General features: G+C 38.7%; 1 protein-coding gene across 1 annotated transcript in view; it reads left to right on the top strand.

Moving 5' to 3' along the window:
- The window catches only part of lmbrd1 (LMBR1 domain containing 1), a 178,795-nt gene that overhangs the window by 116,367 nt on the left and 39,800 nt on the right, over nucleotides 1–22,628 (top strand). The window contains 1 exon segment of the mRNA XM_034184354.1: nucleotides 4,416–4,491. Within this exon segment, the coding sequence (XP_034040245.1) occupies nucleotides 4,416–4,491 (76 nt within the window).

Genomic DNA, 22,628 nt, shown 5'->3' with positions numbered 1-22,628 from the left:
CTTGTTTTTTTCTGTTTAGGTGTTAATGATGGCTTTCGTTTAGCTTTTCTGTATGTAAATCCCATTTCCTTTAGGCGTTTTTCTTACAGTTCGGTGACAGACGTTGACTCCAGTTTCCTCCCATTCGTTCCTCATTTGTTTGTTGTGCATTTTTAGATTTTTGAGACATATTGCTTTAAGTTTTCTGTCTTGACGCTTTGATGTCTTCCTTGGTCTACCAGTATGTTTGCCTTTAACAACCTTCCCATGTTGTTTGTATTTGGTCCAGAGTTTAGACACAGCTGACTGAACAACCAACATCTTTTGCAACATCACGTGATGATTTACACTCTTTTAAGAGTTTGATAATCCTCTCCTTTGTTTCAATTGACATCTCTCGTGTTGGAGCCATGATTCATGTCAGTCCACTTGGTGCAACAGCTCTCCAAGGTGTGATCACTCCTTTTTAGATGCAGACTAACGAGCAGATCTGATTTGATGCAGGTGTTAGTTTTGGGGATGAAAATTTACAGGGTGATTCCATAATTTATTCCTCAGAATTGAGTGAGTCCATATTTTTTCCTCTGCTTGGTCTAAAAAAGTAACCGTTACTGACTGCCACAATCTTTTTTTCTTGATTTCTTATAGTGTTTCTTAAAGCCAGAAAGTTGCCATTTGAAATAACTTTAGTTTTGTGTCATGTCTGTGATCTGCTTTTTTTCTACAAAATTAAACAACTGAATGAACATCCTCTGAGGCCGGTGATTCCATAATTTTTGCCAGGGGTTGTATGTGTGGGAGTATTTGTTTAGTTGCATTGTTTCACTGTTGTGTTTGTACTTGTCTCAAAAGAGAGAGAAAAGGAAATACATTTTTTAAACAACAATTTGACAGTAGGCAACACAATGGATTAGTGATTAGCACTGTTGCCTCACAGCAAGAAGGTCACAGGTTTGATTCCCACCTGTGGCCTTTCTGTGTGGAGTTTGTATTTTCTCCCCATGTTTGCGTGGGATCCCTCCGGGTGCTCCGGCTTCCTCCCACTTTCAAAGACATGCAGGTTAGGTGAATTGGAAACTTTAAATTGTCTGTAGGTGTGTGTGGATGTGTTTGTTTGTCTATATGTGGCTCTGTGACAGACTGGCATCTTGTCCAGAGTGTTCCCCTCGACTTTTAATTGGAGTGAGCAGATATAGAAAATGGATGGATGGATGGATGGAGAGATGGAAGGAAGGAAATTTAGAGTACTACTTTCTGAAACACTGTGCTTTGAAATACTCTTTATACATATATATATATATGGTGCACAAACATAAAGTAATAGCTGACCTCATCATACCCATTCGTATTACCTGCACTTGTCAAACCACTGTCTCAGTGTTTCTTTAATGTTCGCTATTTTGTTCATTGGGTAATTGAAGCATTTTACTCAAATGCTGCAAAATTAAGCATTCTTTAATTATGCTTAATTTGATTTATTCTTGTAAAATACGTATACTCTAATCAAAGCATTCATCTTATGCCCAGCATTCAGGTCATTTTTCTGTTATATTTTATAAGACATAAGGATCACATTGGTATATAGCAAAATATATAAGCAAAATTAATTTAATCAGTCCGTTATTTATTTATAATGCAAACACTGCATTAGTGAGCAGATCTTAAGGGTCTAAGAGTGAATTTCCTCTTGTTGCCACTGACCAGACAACAATAGCAAAAAGGAGCAAAACGTGTATGTTTACCTCATTAAATGGAAAAAAAAGTTTAGAATTGATTACACAGTTTTAAAACATTATAGTTAGCCTTACCTTTACCTAGCTGCCCTCTTTGTTGGAGTTTTGGCTGTCCTGCAAAGTGCAAGTATGTTAGGCTGTCACAGTAGCCCAGACATTGTCCATAGCCAGCAGACTCCAAATGTGGGCTCAAATTACAGGATATTTTAATCTTCACAATTGAATGATCAGGCCTTATTCATCAGTTTGAAGGATTTGTGTTATAGCTAACCCTGAGAGTGAAACAAGAGAGGACATCTCTGTGTTAATGTCCACTAGCATTACATACTCTGGTTTAAATCAGTGCTCTGGTTCAGTGAGGTAATTTTGGGAAGATGAGGGTCTGATCTGCAGTGTCTGATTGTTCTTGTTTAAGGTGAGCAGCTGTATATACAGTTGTATGCAAACGTTTGGGCACCCCTGATAATTTTCATGATTTCCCTTTATAAATCATTGGTTGTCTGGATCAGAAATGTCAGTTAAATATGTCATGTAGCAGACAAACAAACTAAACAGTCACTGTATTTATTTTTTGTGAATGTATAAAGATACTTTGTTAATGTGTCAAGAGCAATTCCTTGTTTGTATTTTCATTAAATATTAAGCTTGCAGAGTTTTTTTGCTTTATATTTTTAACAGATTTTTTTAAATGAAACAAATGACCACACAAAATGCATAGCTTTGGTTCATACTGTCTGCATTGAAATAGAAGTCAAAGTAAATGTAAAGATCACTGCAGGGTGCAAGGTTTTTTTCCTCCATATCGCCCCAACATTTTCTCATTTTGATTATCAATAGTTTTATAATGTGAGGGGCCAATGTGTTTTCTCTGGACTACTTTTGTGTTATCGCAATACTTTTCACAGCAGAATGCATACAGTTGTATGCAACAGTTTGGGTACCCCTGATCATTTTCATGATTTTCCTTTATACATCATTGGTTGTCTGGATCAGAAATTTCAGTTAAATATATCATATAGCAGGTGAACACACTGATATTTGAGAAGTGAAATGAAGTTTTTAGTATTTACAGAAAGTGTGCAATAATCATTTAAAGAAAATTGGGCAGGTGCATAAATTTGGGCACCCTTGTCAATTTATGGATTGAATACATTTAGCACTAATTATTGGAACACAAAATTGGCTTGGTAAGCTCATTGACCTTTGACCTCCTTACACAAGTGAATCCAGTCATGTGAAAGGGTATTTAAGGTGGCCATTTGCAAATGTTTCCCCTCTTTGCATTTCTTCTAATGAGTGGCAACATGAGAGCCTCTAAACAACTCTCAAATGACCTGAAAACAAAGATTGTTCAACATCATGGTTTAGGGGAAAGATACAAAAAAACTATCTCAGAGATTTCAGCTGTCACTTTCCATTGTGAGGAACATAGTGAGGAAATGGAAAACCGCAGGCACAGTGCTAGTTAAGGCCCGAAGTGGCAGGCCAAGAAAAATCTCAGATAAGCTGAAGTGAAGGATGGTGAGAACAGTCATAGTCAACCCACAGACCTGCTCCAAAGACCTACAACATGATCTTGCTGCAGATACTGTCTCTGTGCATCATTCAACGATACAGCACACTTTGCACAAAGAGATGCTGTATGATGCTGTAATGCAGAGGAAGCCTTTTCTGCGTACACACAAACAGAGTCACTTGAGGTATGCTAAAGCACATTTGAACAAGCCAGCTTCATTTTGGAATAAGCTGCTGTGGCCTGATGAAACTAAAATTGAGTTATTTGGACATAACAAGGGCCGGTATGCATGGGTGAAAAAGAACACATCATTCCAAGAAAAACACTTGTTACCTACAGTAAAACTCCGTGGTGGTTCCATCATGCTGTGGGGCTGTGTGACCAGTGCAGGTACTGGGAATCTTGTTAAAGTTGAGGGTCACATGGATTCCAGACAATATCAGCAGATTCTTCAGAACAGTGTTCATGAATAAGTGACAAAGTTGAAGTTGCACAGGGGCTGGATCTTTCAACAAGACAACGACCCTAAACACTGCTCAAAATCTAATAAGGCATTCATGCAGAGGAACAAGTACAACATTCTGGAATGGCCATCTCGGCCCCCAGACCTGAATATTATTGAAAATCTGTGGTGTGATTTTAAGCGGGCTGTCCATGCTTGGAAACCAACAAACCTGAGATGTTTTGTAAAGAAGAATGGTCCAAAATACCTTCAACCAGAATTCAGACTCTCATTGGAAGCTCGAGGAAGCATTTAGAGGCTGTTATTTGTGCAAAAGGAGGCTCTACTAAATATTGATGTATTTTTTTCTGTTGGGGTGCCCAATTTTATGCACCTGCCTAATTTTGTTTAAAGAATTATTTCACGCTTGTGTAAATCCTATGAACTTCGTTTCACTTCTCAAATATAACTGTGTTTGTCTCCTATGTGACATATTTAACTGAAATTTCTGATCCAAACAACCAATGATTTATAAAGAAAATCATAGAAATCATCAGGGGTGCCCAAACTTTATATACAACTGTACTGGTTTAATCAGGCTAATTTCCTTGCCAGTATTGTCTGCATCCTAGTTATACTTGTATCTTATGTCTCTTTCTCTCTCTCTCTCTCTCTCTCTCTCTCTCTCTCTCTCTCTCTCTCTCTCTGCCCCCCACCCAACAAAAAATAAATAAATAAATAAAAGATGTCCTCGGTAGGTCATGCATCTGGGAGTACTACTTCAGGCTTGACAAAAATCTGTGATGCCGATGCCCCTGAGGGTAAGTGTGTCATCTGCACTTGCACTGCAAAGTAACAGTAGTTGATTAGTGAAATGTTGTAAGAACTTACAACACAGTTTGTGAGGAATCAATCCTCACAAATTGACTGGAATAATAATGACAGATATCTACTAATGTAGTGTGTGGCCTTTTGCTATCTCTGTGACTTCACTTAATTCAGTTAATCGGCTGTGAACACACAACTGTGTGAATACACATGATGCCAGTGAGTTTCAAACCAGTAATTTGTTTATTTGCCTAATGTTTAACTCATGTTATTTGTGGTGCTTTGGTGAATATTATGCATTATTATCACTTACTGAGGCGTTGCTGGGCCGGTAGCATAGATTTACATTTCCGCCACCTGGCTATACCCACCTGCTGTGCATAAACTGATAACGTCATAGCGCACGCGGCCCAAGAGCTGTCCGCAGAGGAAAAAATGAAAAGGCGAAAAGTGTGTGTTGGTCCCAATATGGATATTCCGAATGGATTTTATCATGGATAGTACGACAATGAACAGCAGCCAAAGCAGCCAGCTTGATGAGGACGCACTGGCAAATTTGGAGAGCAGCACGGTACCGGCCAAAACGACAAAAGTTAAAGTGAGCCAACTTTTTATGTACGTGTTTGCTTGGTGCTGTGTGTTTTGAAATTACATTAAATATTGTTACTGTGATTCCGCACGTTGTGTATCTCAGTAAGTGATGATAATGCAAATAATATGCAGTTGTTGTGCGGTATGCATTTTCAGAGGCCCGACGTTCATGCCCAGTCGCCCAAAATGACAGATATTTGCCCAAGTTAGACGAGGGCGAATATCTGTCATTGCGGGCAACAGCATGGACAGAGACACTTAGAAAATACATACCGCCCTCCAAAAGCATGTTACTGTATTAAAACAGTAGTCAGCACAGATAGCTTTGGAGAGAAATGAAAGTAAATTATAATTTGCAGGTACTTGACTTGTTACACAGTAAAAACTATTGTTTGTTTCACTTAAATATTAACAGTAAATTATGATTGATTAAATTGGTGATGTCATGATGCATATACACTTAGAGGGAGATTTTCAGGGAATTTTTGATTACTGAATTCTCATGGTGTTTTGTGTGTGTTTCATAAATTTAATAATTGATTTCGATGGGCTTTTAGTGTATATTGAGTGTCTTGCAAAGTAATTGTTTAAACCTTGTGTCCTCCAGTCCCATGTTAATTTTGTCAGCCTATTTTCATTTACTTGTAGTTTTCTGGTTTGTTGTTTTTTTAATCCCTCAATGGCTATAAAACCTCAAGGGGGATATCGATCTGTGCTCGGTTTATGCATCTGTCTGTCCATGCATACATGTATCAGACACATTTTCTTGTGCACATAGCAACTTGAGCAAAATTGATCTGATTGTTCCATATTTGATCTGTACATCCTAAATGAGTGCATATTGGACAAGTCTTCAGTAAGATCAGTTTTCACCAAGAACCTCAAAGGACTGTGCAGTTTAGTGAACAGGGAATTGATTCCATTTCCAGTCACATTCAGCTGTTTTTGTTTGTTTTTTTTTTTCTTTTTTGTTTATATTCCTACCTTAAACATTCAGCCACATAACACTTCAGTGTTTGGTCTCCCTAAACTGCAAAGCCTTTCAGCTCTAAATTTTGAAAGCACATCTGCCAATTTCCAATATATTAGCTGGCTATTCTTATTTCCAAACACGCATCATTAAACAAAACAAACTACAGTGAATATCTACCAAACCTTCTAATTTATCTACCAAAGTCACCATCCAACATTAAGGCAATTCAGTTCTGTGCTGCAGATTATCAGTGTTCAAATTACCGGTTCCCAACACATGATTATGCTTTCTCATTAGTTTTAGTATTATTTTAGTCTTTTTATTACCGTTACTTTTAGCCTACTGAAATTATGTGTTTCTATGAATTAGTCATAGAGTTTTATGAATGGCTTGCTGAAGAAAATGTCAGACTAAAGTTACATTTACTTCTGAGGAACATTTGGCAACAGCATAAATATACATCATGTATTTAATACAGGGTTTTTGCTGGGAAAGGTTAAGTTTGTAATGTCTTACTGCTTTACTCTTAAGAAAATGTTCCTATTTTTATGAAAATAGCAATTTTTCTTCACAAATGAAATTTTCCATGTTTCAAAAAACCCTAAATTGGGTTAAGCATGTACAGAAAATGAATTAAAGTTTAAAGACAAAAATGAGTCACCATACCATACCACCAAACTAGCCTCAGTATTACCTTTCACATGCAGTGGGTTTTCATTCAGTATTTACTCTCTGATGTCAGTTTGAGTTTAATGTAGTATGTAATTCAGGAATAGGGATGGGTATTGATAAGTTTTTATTGATATTGATGCATTATCAATTCTGCTTATCGATCCAATTCCTTATCAGTTCCCTTATCAATACCTCTTGTGAATTTTCTGTGCACGAAAAGTAGGCTTTACAGGTTTTCTATGTCAACAACATTTTATTGAGTCTTAAAGTAAATAAATATAAAAGTGGTCACTGGATCCTTGATCTCTGGACATAAATAAAAATAAACAAAATCTGTAGTTTTTGTCAAAAGCTTTTCCTTTCAGTCATTTTGGCATGAATGTCTCTCCATACCCCTGAGCTGAGCTCAGCTGGCTGCTGCTCATCAGCGCAGGATGTCTCATTTTCTGAGAAAAAAAGTTTTAATCGATTGCAGTTTGTTTGTATTACAACATTTGGAAGAGGTGTCAACTGATTTAAATGGCGTTTCGCTTTGAATTTATTAATTCCGACTGGACTCTATCGTTCTAACTTGACTCGGCACAGAGCCACGCAGCGTTTGGAGCTGTGTGAACAAAACGGAGGACGATTCTCGTTTCTTTCTCGCAACAAGACAGTAGTCCCAGTTAGTGACTTTAATCCACAAGAAAGTGACTCACGATTGACATATTCAGGGATGAAAGTGGTGAAAAACAAAAAAAGCTGTAACCCAAAATTACCCCCCAATACCACCTGCACAAAAATGTTTGAATTCTAGAAGCTCTGAAATGCAATCTGGGACTATTCCAGACAATAAACTGCAGTGAGTGCAGCATCCATTTTGGTGAGAAAAAAACCCCAACTTTCCTTATTCAAATTCATTCCAGTAGTATTCTGCTCTTACTGGGATGCAGCAGTTTTCTAGCTTGGCAGATAGTTCTGGAGGAAATCACTGAAGAAATTAACAAATTGAAAATATGGCTTGACCGAAACAAATTGTCATTCAACTTAAATAAAACAGGGATGAAGTGGAGGTGTAAGAGTCACTAGGTGTTCACAGGAAACACTTATTTCTTTCTATATGTATTTATTTTTTTTATGTTCATTGTTAGTTGGTTTTATATTTTCTGTTGTGTTTTTAATCAGGTTCATTTTGTCTCTTTCTCTAAAATTGTATTGTAGCATTATTCCTTATTATTACTATTATTATTGTTGTTGCTATTATTATTAACATATAAACAAAAATAAATTTAAAAAATATTACAATTTGTAATACATTTGACTCTTACGACAACAAACGCTGAGCCATTAATTATTATACAGAAAACAAATGCACACAAACATGCTGAGATGCGAACATCTTAATGTTAAGTTTAACGTTGAAAATGCCGCATCGGTCCCATTTTTAAGTTATAATATACATCTGTCAACTGTTTCAGAAGACCATAACAGGTCAGTTTAAAATAAAAAGGTAAATATTACTCACAGACATATGCTCTTTGGGGTTGTAGCGGGAAAAATTAAGATAAAGCGAAATAAAACAAAGATCCAATGAAGCAGTGGGTCGGATTAATGCTTCATTGCTTCAAGCTTCAAAGAAGAGCTGCGCTGCAGAAATGGCTGATTACAGACCCTGCAGGGGTTCTGTAATCATTGTAGAGACATGATTATTTTCCCGACAAACACCCCCCAAAACAACGGCCGCTCTGAAGGACTGATAAGGGAATCATTAAGCACAAAGGCTGTTCATGTCGGTGGATCCAGTCATTTCTTAACAATACTGGAAAAGAACTGGTTCTCAATACCCAACCGTATTCAGGAGTGTGGTGGACAGATTTGTAGAGTGGTGTGGAGTCAACCAGCTGCAACTCAACATATATAAGACAAAGGAGCTGGTGGTGGACTTCAGAAGACAAAAGACCTATCCGAACCCCGTTACCATTAATGGAACCGAGGTGGACATTGTGTACTACTACAAGTACCTGGGTGTCCACATAGACAACAAACTGGACTGGACTGTAAACACAGATGCTGTGTATAAGAAAGGTCAGAGCTGACTGTACTTCCCCAGGAGGCTCACATCTTTCAATGTCTGCAGAAATATATTGCAGATGTTTTGTCGCTCAATGGTCTCCAGCATCATCTTCTACACTGTGGTGTGCTGAGGCAGCAGGCTGAAGCTGGCTGACATGAAAAAACTCAACAAGCTCATCAGGAGGGCTGGCTCTGTTCTGGGGATGGAGCTGGAGTCTGTGGTGGAGGTGTTGGGAGAGGAGGGTGTTGAGCAAATTGCTCCCAATCTGTGACAATACTTCCCATCCCCTGCATGTCACACTAATGTCCTGTCAGAGCACCCTCAGCCAAAGACTGATGCCACTGAGGAGCTCACAGAATGCCACAGGAGGTCCTTCCTACCTGTGTCAATCAGACTGTATACTGCAGGATGAATACATAACGATCAGAGTTTTTCAGTTTCTCAGAGCGATGTGCAATACTGTCAACATCTTGCGCAAGTGTCTTCAGTCATTTGCATAAACATGTTGTACTCATTGTTCTCATTGTGTAAAAAAAAAAAAAAAAAAGCAATGTTTACTGTTTCAACACTCTGGCAAAACAATTTCCTTCGGGATTAATACAGTTCTTATTCTTAACAGGATGTGGAATGTAATTTGATGTTAATATGAAAGCCAATTTATTAATAGTAGCTGCTCATTGTAACTAGTCACACACTTACATTTTACGTCAGTTTAAATGACAAATAATCTAATTTGATGTTCCAGCTAAACTAACATTTATTACACATCCACACAGCCTAATAGCTTACCTTCATAAAAGCTTCTGTATGGTAGAGCTTTAAATGACTGCGCAAGTTTTTGGTGACTTTCCAAGCTGTGTTTGTAAAGTTTAAAAAATTTTTTCTTTGTCTGCACATAAAGTGAACCAATGAGTCTGTTCTTCACAGACATATTGCGACCAGTCAGGCCAGTCAATTTGTTTGGGCAAGGTAGGGCTTGAGCGCTGTCATTAATCATATGTTTTATGTTGTACACTGACATGTGAAAAGTGTGTGTGTGTGTGTGTGTGTGTGTGTGTGTGTGTGTGTGTGTGTGTGTGTGTGTGTGTGTGTGTGTGTGTGTGTGTGTGTGTGTGTGTGTGTGTGTGTGTGTGTGTGTGTGTGTGTGTGTGTGTGTGTGTGTGTGTGTCAAAAAATAAGAATAAAAAAAAAACATTTTTGTCTCATAGTCCGGAATGCTAAAATATTACATCTTCTAGACTCATTACATATAACTAAAATGTTTTAAGCTTTTTTCTTATTTTAATTTTGGTAATTAAAAACCCTACAGCTCCAATGAAATAGAAAATGTTTCTCACAATATTAGAATGTGTCATTTTAGTGCATATTTAAATATTTATGCTGTTTAGAGAGTGTGTAATTAACATGCTTAGTCTTATTTTGCGTTTGCTGCAGATTGCATCCATTTTGACAAGCATGTTGACAGAATCATCAAAGTGATGTTACAAGTCATTCTGACAGGTGTTTTCAGCTTGCCTCAATTTCCTCTGAAATGCCAATAAATCATTTTGTATCACCTCATGTCAGTTCCACTCCCTCCTTTCCACCAGCCTAAATACAAATCAGGCTGAAATACAGATTTCAAAGTAGTCATGGAAACAACAAATTGGGGCACTACTCGTGCTGATATTGAAACCAAAACGGAGCTCGTAGTGTCATTAGTTCATATCTCACTATGAAATGTCACCTTTTCCAATAATGTTTGCAATTACCAGCACATGCAGTTCTATAGAGGCATGAAGATAACTGCACAGTTGAAAGGTATTATGTTTCTTTACGATGACGTGATGTGTAGTTGCGCATTAATCTCCAAACTCTAGGCCAGCTATCACACTGTATTTAAGTAGCCTGGCCCGTGTAAATTTAATGTATAGTGACATTGGGTTATAATTGTGTTGATTTTTGTGTTTATTTATGGAACAGTATCATTTAAATAAATATTTTGTAGTGTACTAAAAAGATGTACAATTTATCTTTGTTATTACCCCACCCCCCCAACAAAAATTTTGGGGATGCATAGGAATCACCCCATCCATCTGTTCATGAGTCTTATAAACGCAACTTACACAATGTGTATGTAATTTCACACAATGGTAGCACACCATATGAAGTTGTTCATTAGGGAAACTTATTCTGGTCTGATATATTCAAGGGGAGATAACTGGAATATTGTGGTGAATTGATGCATCATACTGTATGGTGTTGACCTCATACTAAGTATAACTCCTGATAAATTGATTGATAAATTTCAATGAAACCTCACTCACTGGTAGCATACCACACGAAGATGTACATGAATGAAAATAATGGTGATCTAACATCTTCAGTTAGAAATAATTGGCCTTTTTTAATGCATCATACTGTATTATATTGGGATTGGGTGATGACCGAGTGATTTCCAGAGCAGAGGGCTCTGCCACTACTCACTCTCCATGTAATGTGGAATTGTGTCAGGAAAGACATCTGGCATAAGACTTGTGCCAAGTCAACATGCAGATCCATCTCGTATCTGCTGCGGCGACCCCAAGTGAAAAAAGGGAGAATCCGAAGGGACTTGCCATACTGTATGATATTGAATTTGTAACCGCATCTCCTACCAAACTGCTTAATGGAGCACACCGTATAGAGATGTAGAGGCAGGAAAATAATTTTGTTTCACATCTTCAAAAAGAGATGCTTCAATTTTTGTTGTTGTTTTGTTAACTTTTTGTCAATTACCTGTCTTGCAGTTAACTCATATGTGAATTCAGGTATTTCATCACAAAATACGTAATACCACAATAGGTAATATATGCAACCAAGGAGCATAGTAGAGCCGGTGGTATCATTTTGTGAGCTTGATAGACCTCGAGTTGTTAACTGCATTCCTTGCAAATTTGAGCCACTTTTATGAGCTAGCATCTGTCATTGGCACACATTTGCACAAGGTTGGCAGATTCAGTGACTTGAATTCCGTTATGTTCAAATAAAAAGTGAATAAAAATAGAAGTTGTTTGGTTTAGTTAGAAATTACATGCAGCCTGTTTAGTTTACACTCTGTGGGATTTTTAAATTCTACAAAGTGGCACAGAAAGGATGGATTATTCAGCCCTCTGTGGTCAGTTCAACAATAAAATGAACAAATAAAGTTCATTGGGGATATATACTGTTTTTTTTGCCATATTTTGTTTTTTGTTGCCTTAATGCCTGTTGCTGTTGAGCACCAGGCAACTGCTTTGCTGACACAGATGTGCAACATTTGCTTTGAGGGAGTCAGCAGTGGGTTCTAAGAATGGACTGGATGTGATCATCAATCACCAGTAACCCTCCAGGTTTCTGAACTCATGATGACATGATTAGTGACATTTTGGTCATTTCTTTTTACCCATATTCAGTTTTTCATTCATGTCTACATGACACCCTACATGATTTTGTTTGTCGTAATTTGGGGGTAGGGGGATAAAATCGCCAAATGCTAAAATGATTAAAAGTTCATTATGTCCCAAAGTCAAGTGATTTCTACTCCAGGCATTTTCACCTTTTTTTTTTTTTTTTAAACAGTCATTTATTTTTGAGAAATCTTCCCAAAAATACAAGATACTTGTGTCAGATCATAATCTCCTTGGTGAAGGTAATCATAACCATATCAGAATTCTTGTGCCAAGTCAGTCCAAAATGGTATCGTTTTCTCTCACTTTATTTTTCTGAGCAACGTTCTGTCTACTCCCCATAAATGCAGGTAGAAAAAAAATACGTCTCCTTTAATTTGGTGTTTTTACCCGTGACAGTAAGCCACAAACACAACACACTCACACACACTCATCTTCAAACGCTTAGTCCAATTAAGGGTTGCGGGGGGCTGGAGCCTATCCCAGCAATCATAGAGCGCGAGGAGGGACAGGACGCCAGTCTGTTGCAAGGCCACATATAGACAGACAAACACATTCACACCCGCACACACATCTATGGACAATTTAAAGTTTCTAATCCACCTAACCTGCATGTCGTGGATGTGGGAGGAAGCCGGAGCACCCCGACAGAACCCACGCAAACATGGGGAGAACATGCAAACTCCACACAGAAAGGCCACAGGTGGGAATCGAACCCATGACCTTCTCGCTGTGAGGCAACAGTGCTAACCACTAAGCCACTGTGCTGCCCCACAAGCACAACATGAATATAAAATGTTCTATTATGATTTTGATTTCCTCATTATCAACAAACAGTGTAACACACCTACAGACCCTCCCTGGACTTTAGCTTTTAACTTTGAAATTCAAAACTATTCTAATTCATTCACTTGTGTTTTAATATCCTTAAACACGAGAGGGGTCAAATCAACTGGAGTGTTTCAAAGCATTTCTTTTGAATCAGTTAGTGGCATACTGAGGCTCAATTCAGCAAGTCATGTGATGCCTTTCCTTTGATACAGACTCTGAAAAAATGTTTGTAACAGGGTTTGAAATGTTCTGGAGCACTGTATTGAGACATCACTGATTTAAAATACAGTTGAGAGGTTTTGGTTTTACTTTCTTATTGTGTTGTATAGTTCTTACCAAATTTGCCCACTTGCAGTGCAACAACTAACTGAAACAATCGTTCAGATGGTGATACATTTGGCACAAATACTCCTTAGACATTCCCCTTTTTAAACAGCAGAGTGTCACTTGAGTTTTCAATAGGTGCGCAGGTGGGGGTCAGTTGAAGAATTACACAGGGTTCAGAATTTAAAACTGCTCCAATCATATTAAAAGATATTCCACAGTAAAGTCAATGTCTGCATCCATTGGATTCTATGACATGACATATGTCACCCTGTAATATGATAATGAAGCATGACACATGCAAACTATTTCTTTTTAAAACTCTATTTGCTCAATCAATTATTTCCATCACTTTTTTTTACCAGAATTGGAGCAAGTTTAACTTTTGACCCCTGTACAATCTGAAATTGACCATTGTCAGTATTTTTGATATTTTTACCCATAACTCCATAGACTTCAGTCATACTGTAGATAATCCAAACTGTACCTTTTTAGAATCTTTATGATCAGACAAATAATAATACAATAACATGCTTTTGGAGGGCAGTATGCATTTTCAGAGGCCCGACGTCCATGCCTAGTCGCCCAAAATGACAGATATTCACCCGAGTTAGACAAGGGCGAATATCTGTCATTGTGGGCGACAGCATGGACGGAGGGACTCAGAAAATACATACCGCATGACAACAGCATGTTATTTGCATTATTATCACTTACTGAGATACACAACACATGGAATCACATGAACAATATTTAATGTCATTTCAAAACACACGACACCCAGCAAACTCGTACATAAAATGTTGGCTCACTTTAACTTTTGTTGTGTTGGCTGGCGCACGCTGCTCTCCAAATCCGCCAGTGCGTCCTCATCAAGCTGGCTGCTTTGGCTGCTGTTCATTGTCGTATTATCCATGATAAAATCATCAGGAATATCCATATTGGGACCAACACAAACTTCTCGCCTTTTCATCTTTTCCTCTGCGGACAGTTCTTGGGCTGCGTGTGCGTTATAACGTCACTTGTTTACGCACAGCGGGCGGGTATGCCGATACTCGTTCACTACTGTGGGTGGGTATAGCCAGGTAGCGTCGACGTAAATCTATGCTACCGGCCTAGCAACGCCTCGGTAAAGTGATAATAATGTGGAATACCTTTCAATATGATTAAAGCTTTTTTAAATTTGGACTTTTATGTAATACTTCAATTGACCCCTACCTGACCACCTATTGAAAATCCAAGTGGACACTTTGCTTTTTCAATAGATTTATGCTTAAGGTGTATTTGTGCTAAATGTGGTGCGTTGATCACCATTTGAAAGATTTGTCTGTAAATATTGTCTTATCTGCTGCAGTGTTAGTGAGCATGCTTCTTCATGCTGGTGCTAACTTGTTAGCTGAGCACAGCGGAATGACAAGCACATGGTGTGTCCAGTAATGAGGAGGCAGGCAAACTCTGTGTGAGTTTCATGCACAGCTGTTCATAATTTTGGATAATTTATCCTGCATCCAATAACCATCCAGCAGGTGGCAGACATAGCTATGGCATGTTACACAGGTAAAACAAAGTTGCTCTTTCTATTGATCTGTGCATCAAAGTTCATCAGATGCAATCATGTTTTATTTTTTCCTCATGTTTCATTTGATGAATCAAGATGATTGTTGATGTTGATATTGTCTCTGCATCTATTGTCTACACAAGCTGGCTGGGATGAAGTAACCCTTTTTCACCCACAGATCTAAATTTTTGCATGGCACAGAACTGTGAAAATGTGGCAGCTTTTTTTAGACAAATAATTTATGTTCTAGTTTGTAATGTGTCATTTTGGAAATTGTTCCTGTTTTTATAACAGCTTTTGTACCTTGTACCATGAGAAGGAAGTATCAAGCAGAGACAACGCATGCAACTGAGAGAGTATCAAATCAGACATGTGCTGGCTGATGTGCTGTAGAAAATAATGGTGGATAGCTTTTATTTGGGTGGTGAAAGTGTTCAAAACTATCCTGCGGAAAGCGAGAATACAACATAGCATATATTCAACTGAATGGGAAGGTGTGTCCAAACTTTTGACTGGTACTGTGTGTGTGTGTGTGTGTGTGTGTGTGTGTGTGTGTGTGTGTGCGTGCGTGCGTGCGTGCGTGCGTGCGTGCCTGTTGTGGTGAGAGAGAGAATTTACCTTTCAGCTTTAACTCAAATGATTTAATTAAAAACTGCATTAAAGAATTACAACCATTTTTAGATGCAGTTCCTCTGTTTTAAGAACCCATTAGTAATTGGACAAAATACAAAATTCTAAGTCATCACTTTTACAGCCAATTTTCTTAAGACAAGTCATCATATAGGATATATTAGCATTCAGTATGTCTTGTACTTTATGCACATCAGTCATTAAGAACGTCAAACAATATGGTATTCTATGGTAACTCTGTATGCAGTTGGAAGTTCTGAAAAACTGAGGTTCTATGCAACAAGTAGACTAGTGAGGGAAGCTCACCACAGCAGTTGTAGGAGTTACAGACTCTGTGCCTGACATTGGCACAACTGGGCATAGTGCAGCTTTTGTCTCTTGTATCACCAGGTATACATTTCTATGGTGGCGTGGCACAGAGATTTTTTTTAAAAGATATGAAATTTCAGCTACGTTTTACCAGAAAATCTCAAATCTCATTTAATCTGTACATTTAATCGTGTATGAACATCCTTCTCTGTTCCAATCCACCATAAATATGTGACTCTGGAAGCAACAGGTTGAAGTTGCACTGTGCTGAGTTTCCCCTGTGTTTTTTCTCATATGCAACATCTGGAGCTGGTCTTGTCTGATAAATTCATAATTTTGGATAATTTATCCAAAATAATTTATTTTTCCGGAGTATAAGTCGCACCAGCCACTATATCCATTATAAAGAAAAATAAACCATAAGTAAGTCGCATGGACATACAGGTATGTTAACATGAAAAGTTCAGATGATAATATTGTGATGGCTACCGTTTTCGGATGCATGTTTCACCAGTCGCAACTTGTAATCTGCAGAGTATGATTTTCTTTTTGGTGGCATTTTTTCGGGCCTTCTCCGTTGACTTGTTAAGTTATCAGTAATGTTGAAATTTTTGTTTTTCTATGGTAGTCAGAAGTTGCAGGAAGCCTTGAGCGCCCTCTCATGAGCTGCATTTTACCTACGGATATGTTTGTATTTTGCGGACCACATTGCGAGCGGAACCATAACCCGCACCATCACTGAACGGTTCTTTTCTGACACATTACCCGCTGTGGACCATAGTACACACCAGATGTCAGCTGCCAGTGTTCGTGCAGCACCTACCTGCGCAGCTCATGACCTCCCCGTGGTGTCGACGCCAGCTTCTTCCAAGTGCAGACGCTAATCCTCCACCGTCGCTCACCCAGTGCTCCCATGCAGCTCTCAGTGTCAACTTAAACACTCTGCTCACATTGATATCCAAGGGTTGAAGCTGTTTTGTTAGCCCTCCCGGAATAACAGCAAGCACTGTGTTCGTCTGCTTTGCACGCTGTTTCACAATCATTGTCTGGGTGAGGTGAGGAATACGTGTCCAATGTTCTGTTCTCTGATTGGTTATCGTTACCAGCGTGACCTATAGGGTGGCCGCCATACTACAGTGCCCATAATGCATTGCATTTCCGTTTCCAGTGGCCATTTTAAAACATAGAACGACTCTGTCACGTGATATTGTTTTATTACGGTAAATTAATTGAGAATCTACCGGTATATTTTTAATTTATAAGTCGCTCTGGAGTATAGGTCACACCCTGGCCAAAACATGTAAAAAAGTGCGACTTATAGTCCGAAAAATATGGTATACATATTTACATATTTCTGCTATTGATATTGGAGGCACAATGGCATGTGATTGGCACAGTTACAAGAAGGTCAAAGGATCACTTGCCACCTAGTCCTTTCTGTGTGGTGCTTTCATGTTCTCCCCGTGTCTGAGTGGGTTTCCACCAGGCATGCCGGTTTCATCCTACTGTCAAAAACATGCTTATTTAGGGCCTGCTCCTTTCTCTGCCCCTGAAGGCAGCATCTCCATATCTGGAGTCTGTCCCCAGGCTCCAGACTGTGGCTGGCCACTGCTCCTCGTGGTTGGATTGTGTCTAACTGTAATTGGAATGGGTTAATGCAGGGGAAAATTGTTGTCGTATGTATTCATGTATGGACAGTGACATTAAAGGCCCTTCTTCTGGTACATTACTTTTTTTTTTTTGGTCACTGTGGTGCTATCCATGGAGTTCTCCTCTTTCTTTGAAGAGCTCCAGGGAGAGAGGATGTGAATTATGTGAAGCATACTGAGACATTTTGTAATTTTTAGGTTATACTTATAAAATTCAGTTGAATTTAATGTAACTACTGTATTTTATGGAGTATACATCACACCAGAGTTTAAAGAGGGACTAGCTTAAAAATAATAATTTTATCTGATAAAACATACTAAAAACACACATTTCCCACAGTTCTTATGAGTTTTTTTGTTTTTGATAATTAACAAATCGATAACATGAAAAATTGTAAAGAACACATCTGATTGGTCAGAAATTTTATGACGTATGCGTGTGAGGACCACACTCCCGCCTTAATGTATCCATATTGAATTCTGTGTGCAACAGATGGAGAATGTCGATAACACGGACTGACAAAAGTTTCACCAAGTTCCTGTGCGATCAGCGCGATTGTCACAAACAGCTTCTGTGTGTTGGTAGACTTGGCCAGCTGTTTATACACTTGTCTAAAAATAGAGTTTGGCTCACTCACTTATAGACTCAGCCACTAACATGATGGCTACTCGCAGTTCGTCACATGCCCCACTGAGAATGGCTTCAAAACCAAAAAACTTGCTGAAAGATACTGCAGTCCTAACATTATTTGACTTCAGAAAGTGTGTAAATGCGGGGCGAGCTACTGCCAAAGTCTTAATCTTACCTGTTGCACCATATCAGTCGAATTCGTCATTACAGCCTGATGAAAACTTATGCACATAATGCGTCCTGATTGTGGATAATGGTGTATGAAAATAGTTCCTTGCCGTGACTGAAGAAACGTAGCATTTTAAAAGAAGTCCCTCTGTATTTTCAGCCTTGACCAGAGAACACCAGCATTTTGTTCCACAACAAAAGAAATTAACTTATTTTAAAAACTGAAGAGTCACTGGCTGCACCTCAATCATTCACGTGACATCAGCATTTATCACAGCCATCAGTCAACTTGTCCCGTGATGAAAATACATCCCATGATCCACCAGCACAAAAATAAAATAAAATAGAATCTACAAAATGTTAAATTGCGCTGTTTGGTCTCCTTGTAATAAGTGAAAAAGCTTCCGAGCATCTGGCTTCCAGGTGTATATAAACACATTACTCACACGCTTACGTCACACTACTGGTTTAAATGCAGTGCCTCTAGTGGTGACTTATTTTTACCGAATATATTTAGTGGTAAGAATGCCCCCTGGGTGCCTCCCTAGGGAGGTGTTCCAGGGTTAGGGTCCCCTGCTGGAGCTGTTGCTTCTGCGACCCAAACCCGGAAAAGCGGTTGAAGATGAATGATGAGTGATGTTTAGTGCGATAATTATTAATAGAAAATGCTCATTTTGAAAATAACTGTAAATATTAGTTTTATTTACCACTTACAATAATAAATACTATTATACCAAAACAATTTACAAGAGGTCCCTTTTAATTTGCATGGCCTCCCACATAAAAAGCGGCTTATAATTTTTGCAAACATGGATGTCATTTCACATTTGTTAATTGTCCAAATTGCAAACTCTCATGAGTGGATGTGGAGATTAGAAATAAAAATATAACTCGACACTCTGTCAAGATGCTGAATTTATTGTCATGTTTGTCACATAGTTGTAATGACAAGAGCATATTGGCTAGTGCTCAGTGCCATGTTGACCATTTTCTATTCTTGAGAGAGGAGCTTTCATTTGTTATTGCATACATAAAACTTTGTCCTCTGCATTTAACCCATCCTAATTATAGTTGGATACCACATGGAGCAGTGGTCAGCCACAGTCTGGGGACCAACTCCAGGTCTGTAGATGGTTGGTCAAGGGTAGAGAAAGGAACATGAACCTAATGTGCAGGTTTTGATGCTGGGAGTGCCCAGAGGAAGCCCTCACAGCCACAGGGTGAGCATATATACTCCAAACGGTAAGCAACTGGGTATTGGAGGAATTGAACCTTGTGCCTTCTTGCTGTGAGGCAAGAGTGCGCACAATTGGCCCATTGTGCTGCCAGGTCATCACCATACCATTAGTCATTTGGTTAGCATAATGGAAATTAATCTGCAGCTGTTAGTTACTGCTGCCCCAGTCAAGAGAAATCTTGAAGTTTTTTTCCCACTATGTTATTAAATCCAAGGTTCAAAGGTGTCTGTGTTGGTTCGGATAGTTTTTGCTAAAATTGAACCATACAGACACAGATATTTGTAATTTTAATAATGACTTTAGATATACCTCTACTGTTCCTTCAAATTCTGTCTGCATCCTAAACTACAGTGTTAATACACCAAAGGAGCACAACTCTTGTTTCTTCCACAATTCTTATATTTATTGACGTTGAATCATTTTTACAATAGATAACTATGCTTTCAGTAAGTAAAGTTACTTTATTTTAAAGCTTTAGAAATAAATTATGTTTAAAAAATACTGAATAAAGAAATGAGGAAACTGTCTTCAGAAATAAATGCAAAAGAGCCCATTTTTGTATTATCAGAGTTTTATGCCCAAAGTTATTGAACAACCAAAAGTGCTTTAATATACCGAAATATAAATAGACATACAGAACCTGATTTGATGGTTTGTTTGTGCAAAATCTTGCACAAGCACAAAATGCTGCTGCTGCTGCAAAAAAAAGTCTGCAGATTTCCAATGTGCAAAATAGCACATACTGTCTAACATGTTTGTCTTCATGAATATGCAGTTTGGGGTGTGCCCATCTGATTACGCAAAATTATGGGATGTGAACATCAGGTATTAAATTTCTCCGTCACTATGACTAGTTTCCCTCAACTGGGCTGTCAAAAGGCCATACATGAGATCAGTGCCGATCTGATGAGAATTTAAAAAGGGGGAGGTCTTATTAGACTGTCGATTTGGATATGTGGCTTCACCAATCAGCAGACATGTAAGTTTTCCACGGAAAGGCAGATTTCAGCTTTTTTGAGATTTTCACCCAAAATTTAGATTTCCGATAATGTTGGTGAGCTGTCACATGGTCCTCGGATTTCTCCCCGACTCCACTGCAAATGATGGCACTCCTTATCAGCCAGTGCATACTTCCCCTGGCGGAATTTCTTACGGCACGTCTCATTGGTCAGGTTCCTGTAATTATTATTCCTCCCCCCCCCCACTGCGGGACACTTTTTTTTCCACAATAAGGAAATAAACCTTTTCCACACGTCTAATTCTAAAACAAAGCTATCTTCTGTGGATAAGCTCTTTTCGGCAGGCTGTGATGATGAATCTGACTGACAGCAGGCAACAGGTGAGATTAAAAGACTGAATGGAGAGGGGACGTGTAGGACTAATGGTTAAGAGTTGGACTTGAGACAGAGAATCCTTGGTTCAAATCCCAGTCTAACTAAGGGCCCTTGGGCAAGCTCCTTAATCCCCTAGTTGCTCCCGGTGTGTAGTTGGCGCCTTGCATGGCAGCAGCCTGACATCAGTTAATGTGAGGCATTATTGTTGTAAAGCACTTTGAGCGTCTTATGCAGATGGAAAAGCGCTATATAAATGCAGTGCATTTTTGATTTACTCTGTGCCACACTTTGTAAAGTTGCTGCTATATTGATTATCTTAGACCAGCGGGACAAATATCGCAGGGGAGCAGATTTGTCACAACACCGGTTCTGCACATGCTACAGATCTTCATTTTGTTTTGTTTTGTTTTTGTGGAACCATTACAGCACCACATACTACAGCATTTTCAGACAGTTTCAGCATTTGGACTCAGTTATTTTTTGAAATGGTGCCAACTGACAGAATATAAAAAATGTTGGGCATATTTAAAGAGTTAATGGTGTATGTTGCACTTGTTTTCAGTGTGTCACAGGTGGACATAGTTTTGCACTTTTCTATGCTAAGCATACAGTACATTCTAGTTAGATTACTGATCATTACTGCAATTGATGGACTTTAATGTCACTTTCATGTCAAGGCTGCAAAACATTTCATGAAAATGGGTATAAAAATATTAAAAAAAATTATAGTTATAATATAAGTTTTTGTTTCGTGAGCTATTGTGGCAGTATAGTGGTTCATATTGGCTCTTAGAGGATTATCTTCAGTTAATGAGGCTCCTCTCTGAGCGTGGCGCTAATTTCAAGATGTTCAAAATTTAGCAACAACAGCGTGGCGCAGTTTGTGATCGAGTTACTGCAACGGCTTAGAGGCATTTGCGTGGTGATTACGAGTCTGCTAAAAGCCCATTATCCGTGTGCCTGGCAGTTACGCAGGACCTGAGAGGCTACTTTTGGAACGGCTCTCCTCTTGCACACAATTCCACCTGCTCTGTGCGCTGAGCTCTATATAAATAATGTAATCATTTTCTGCCAAAACTTGGATGCTGAAAACACCTCTAATCACTTCTGGAATCACAGAGGACTGTTTCATCTGGACGCTTTTTTTTCCTCTTTCCTGCTCCATGTGGAATATATTTTGAACAGCTTAAGGTAACTATTTTTAATGTTTTTATAGCTTGATAACATCACGCTACACAGCACTGCGTGGCTCATGCGTGGCTTAGCATGGCTTAGCATGGCTGATACTGATACTGATAATGACCTGTCGGTCGTGGCTTCTACGTGGCACGTGCGGGGTATAGAGAGGCACCTTAGTAGTGGATACGTATTAGATGAAAACGTGGGTCATTCTTTGAATAATCACTCCACACCCATGCGTGGCTCCTTCTTCATCCTTCATTATTCGGTGGGACCCAGGCTTTAGTCATGTAATGAAAAGAAGCTTATTACAGTTTTGATTACAGTTAATTAATTTGTACTCCATGTCACGCTTTGTCTGCAGCAACATCGCAGAGAGATGACACTTCTAAATGATCACGGCTGATGGGATATGTTGTCTGTGCATACAGTTCTCTGTGCGTTCCACTCGCAGAACATTACTTTTCACCATTTTGCTTAATTACCAGCAATGAAACAATAATTTAATGTCAGAAATAGTAATTTTTATTTATTTTAGTTAGTTAATAATTTCCAGCATGTGAACACACTCGGTTATGTGGTA

The sequence above is a fragment of the Thalassophryne amazonica genome, chromosome 13 (genome assembly GCF_902500255.1).
Source record: "Thalassophryne amazonica chromosome 13, fThaAma1.1, whole genome shotgun sequence".
Lineage (NCBI taxonomy): Eukaryota > Metazoa > Chordata > Actinopteri > Batrachoidiformes > Batrachoididae > Thalassophryne > Thalassophryne amazonica.
Note: the sequence above shows the minus strand (reverse complement) of the source record. Positions and strands in the feature narration are given on the sequence as shown.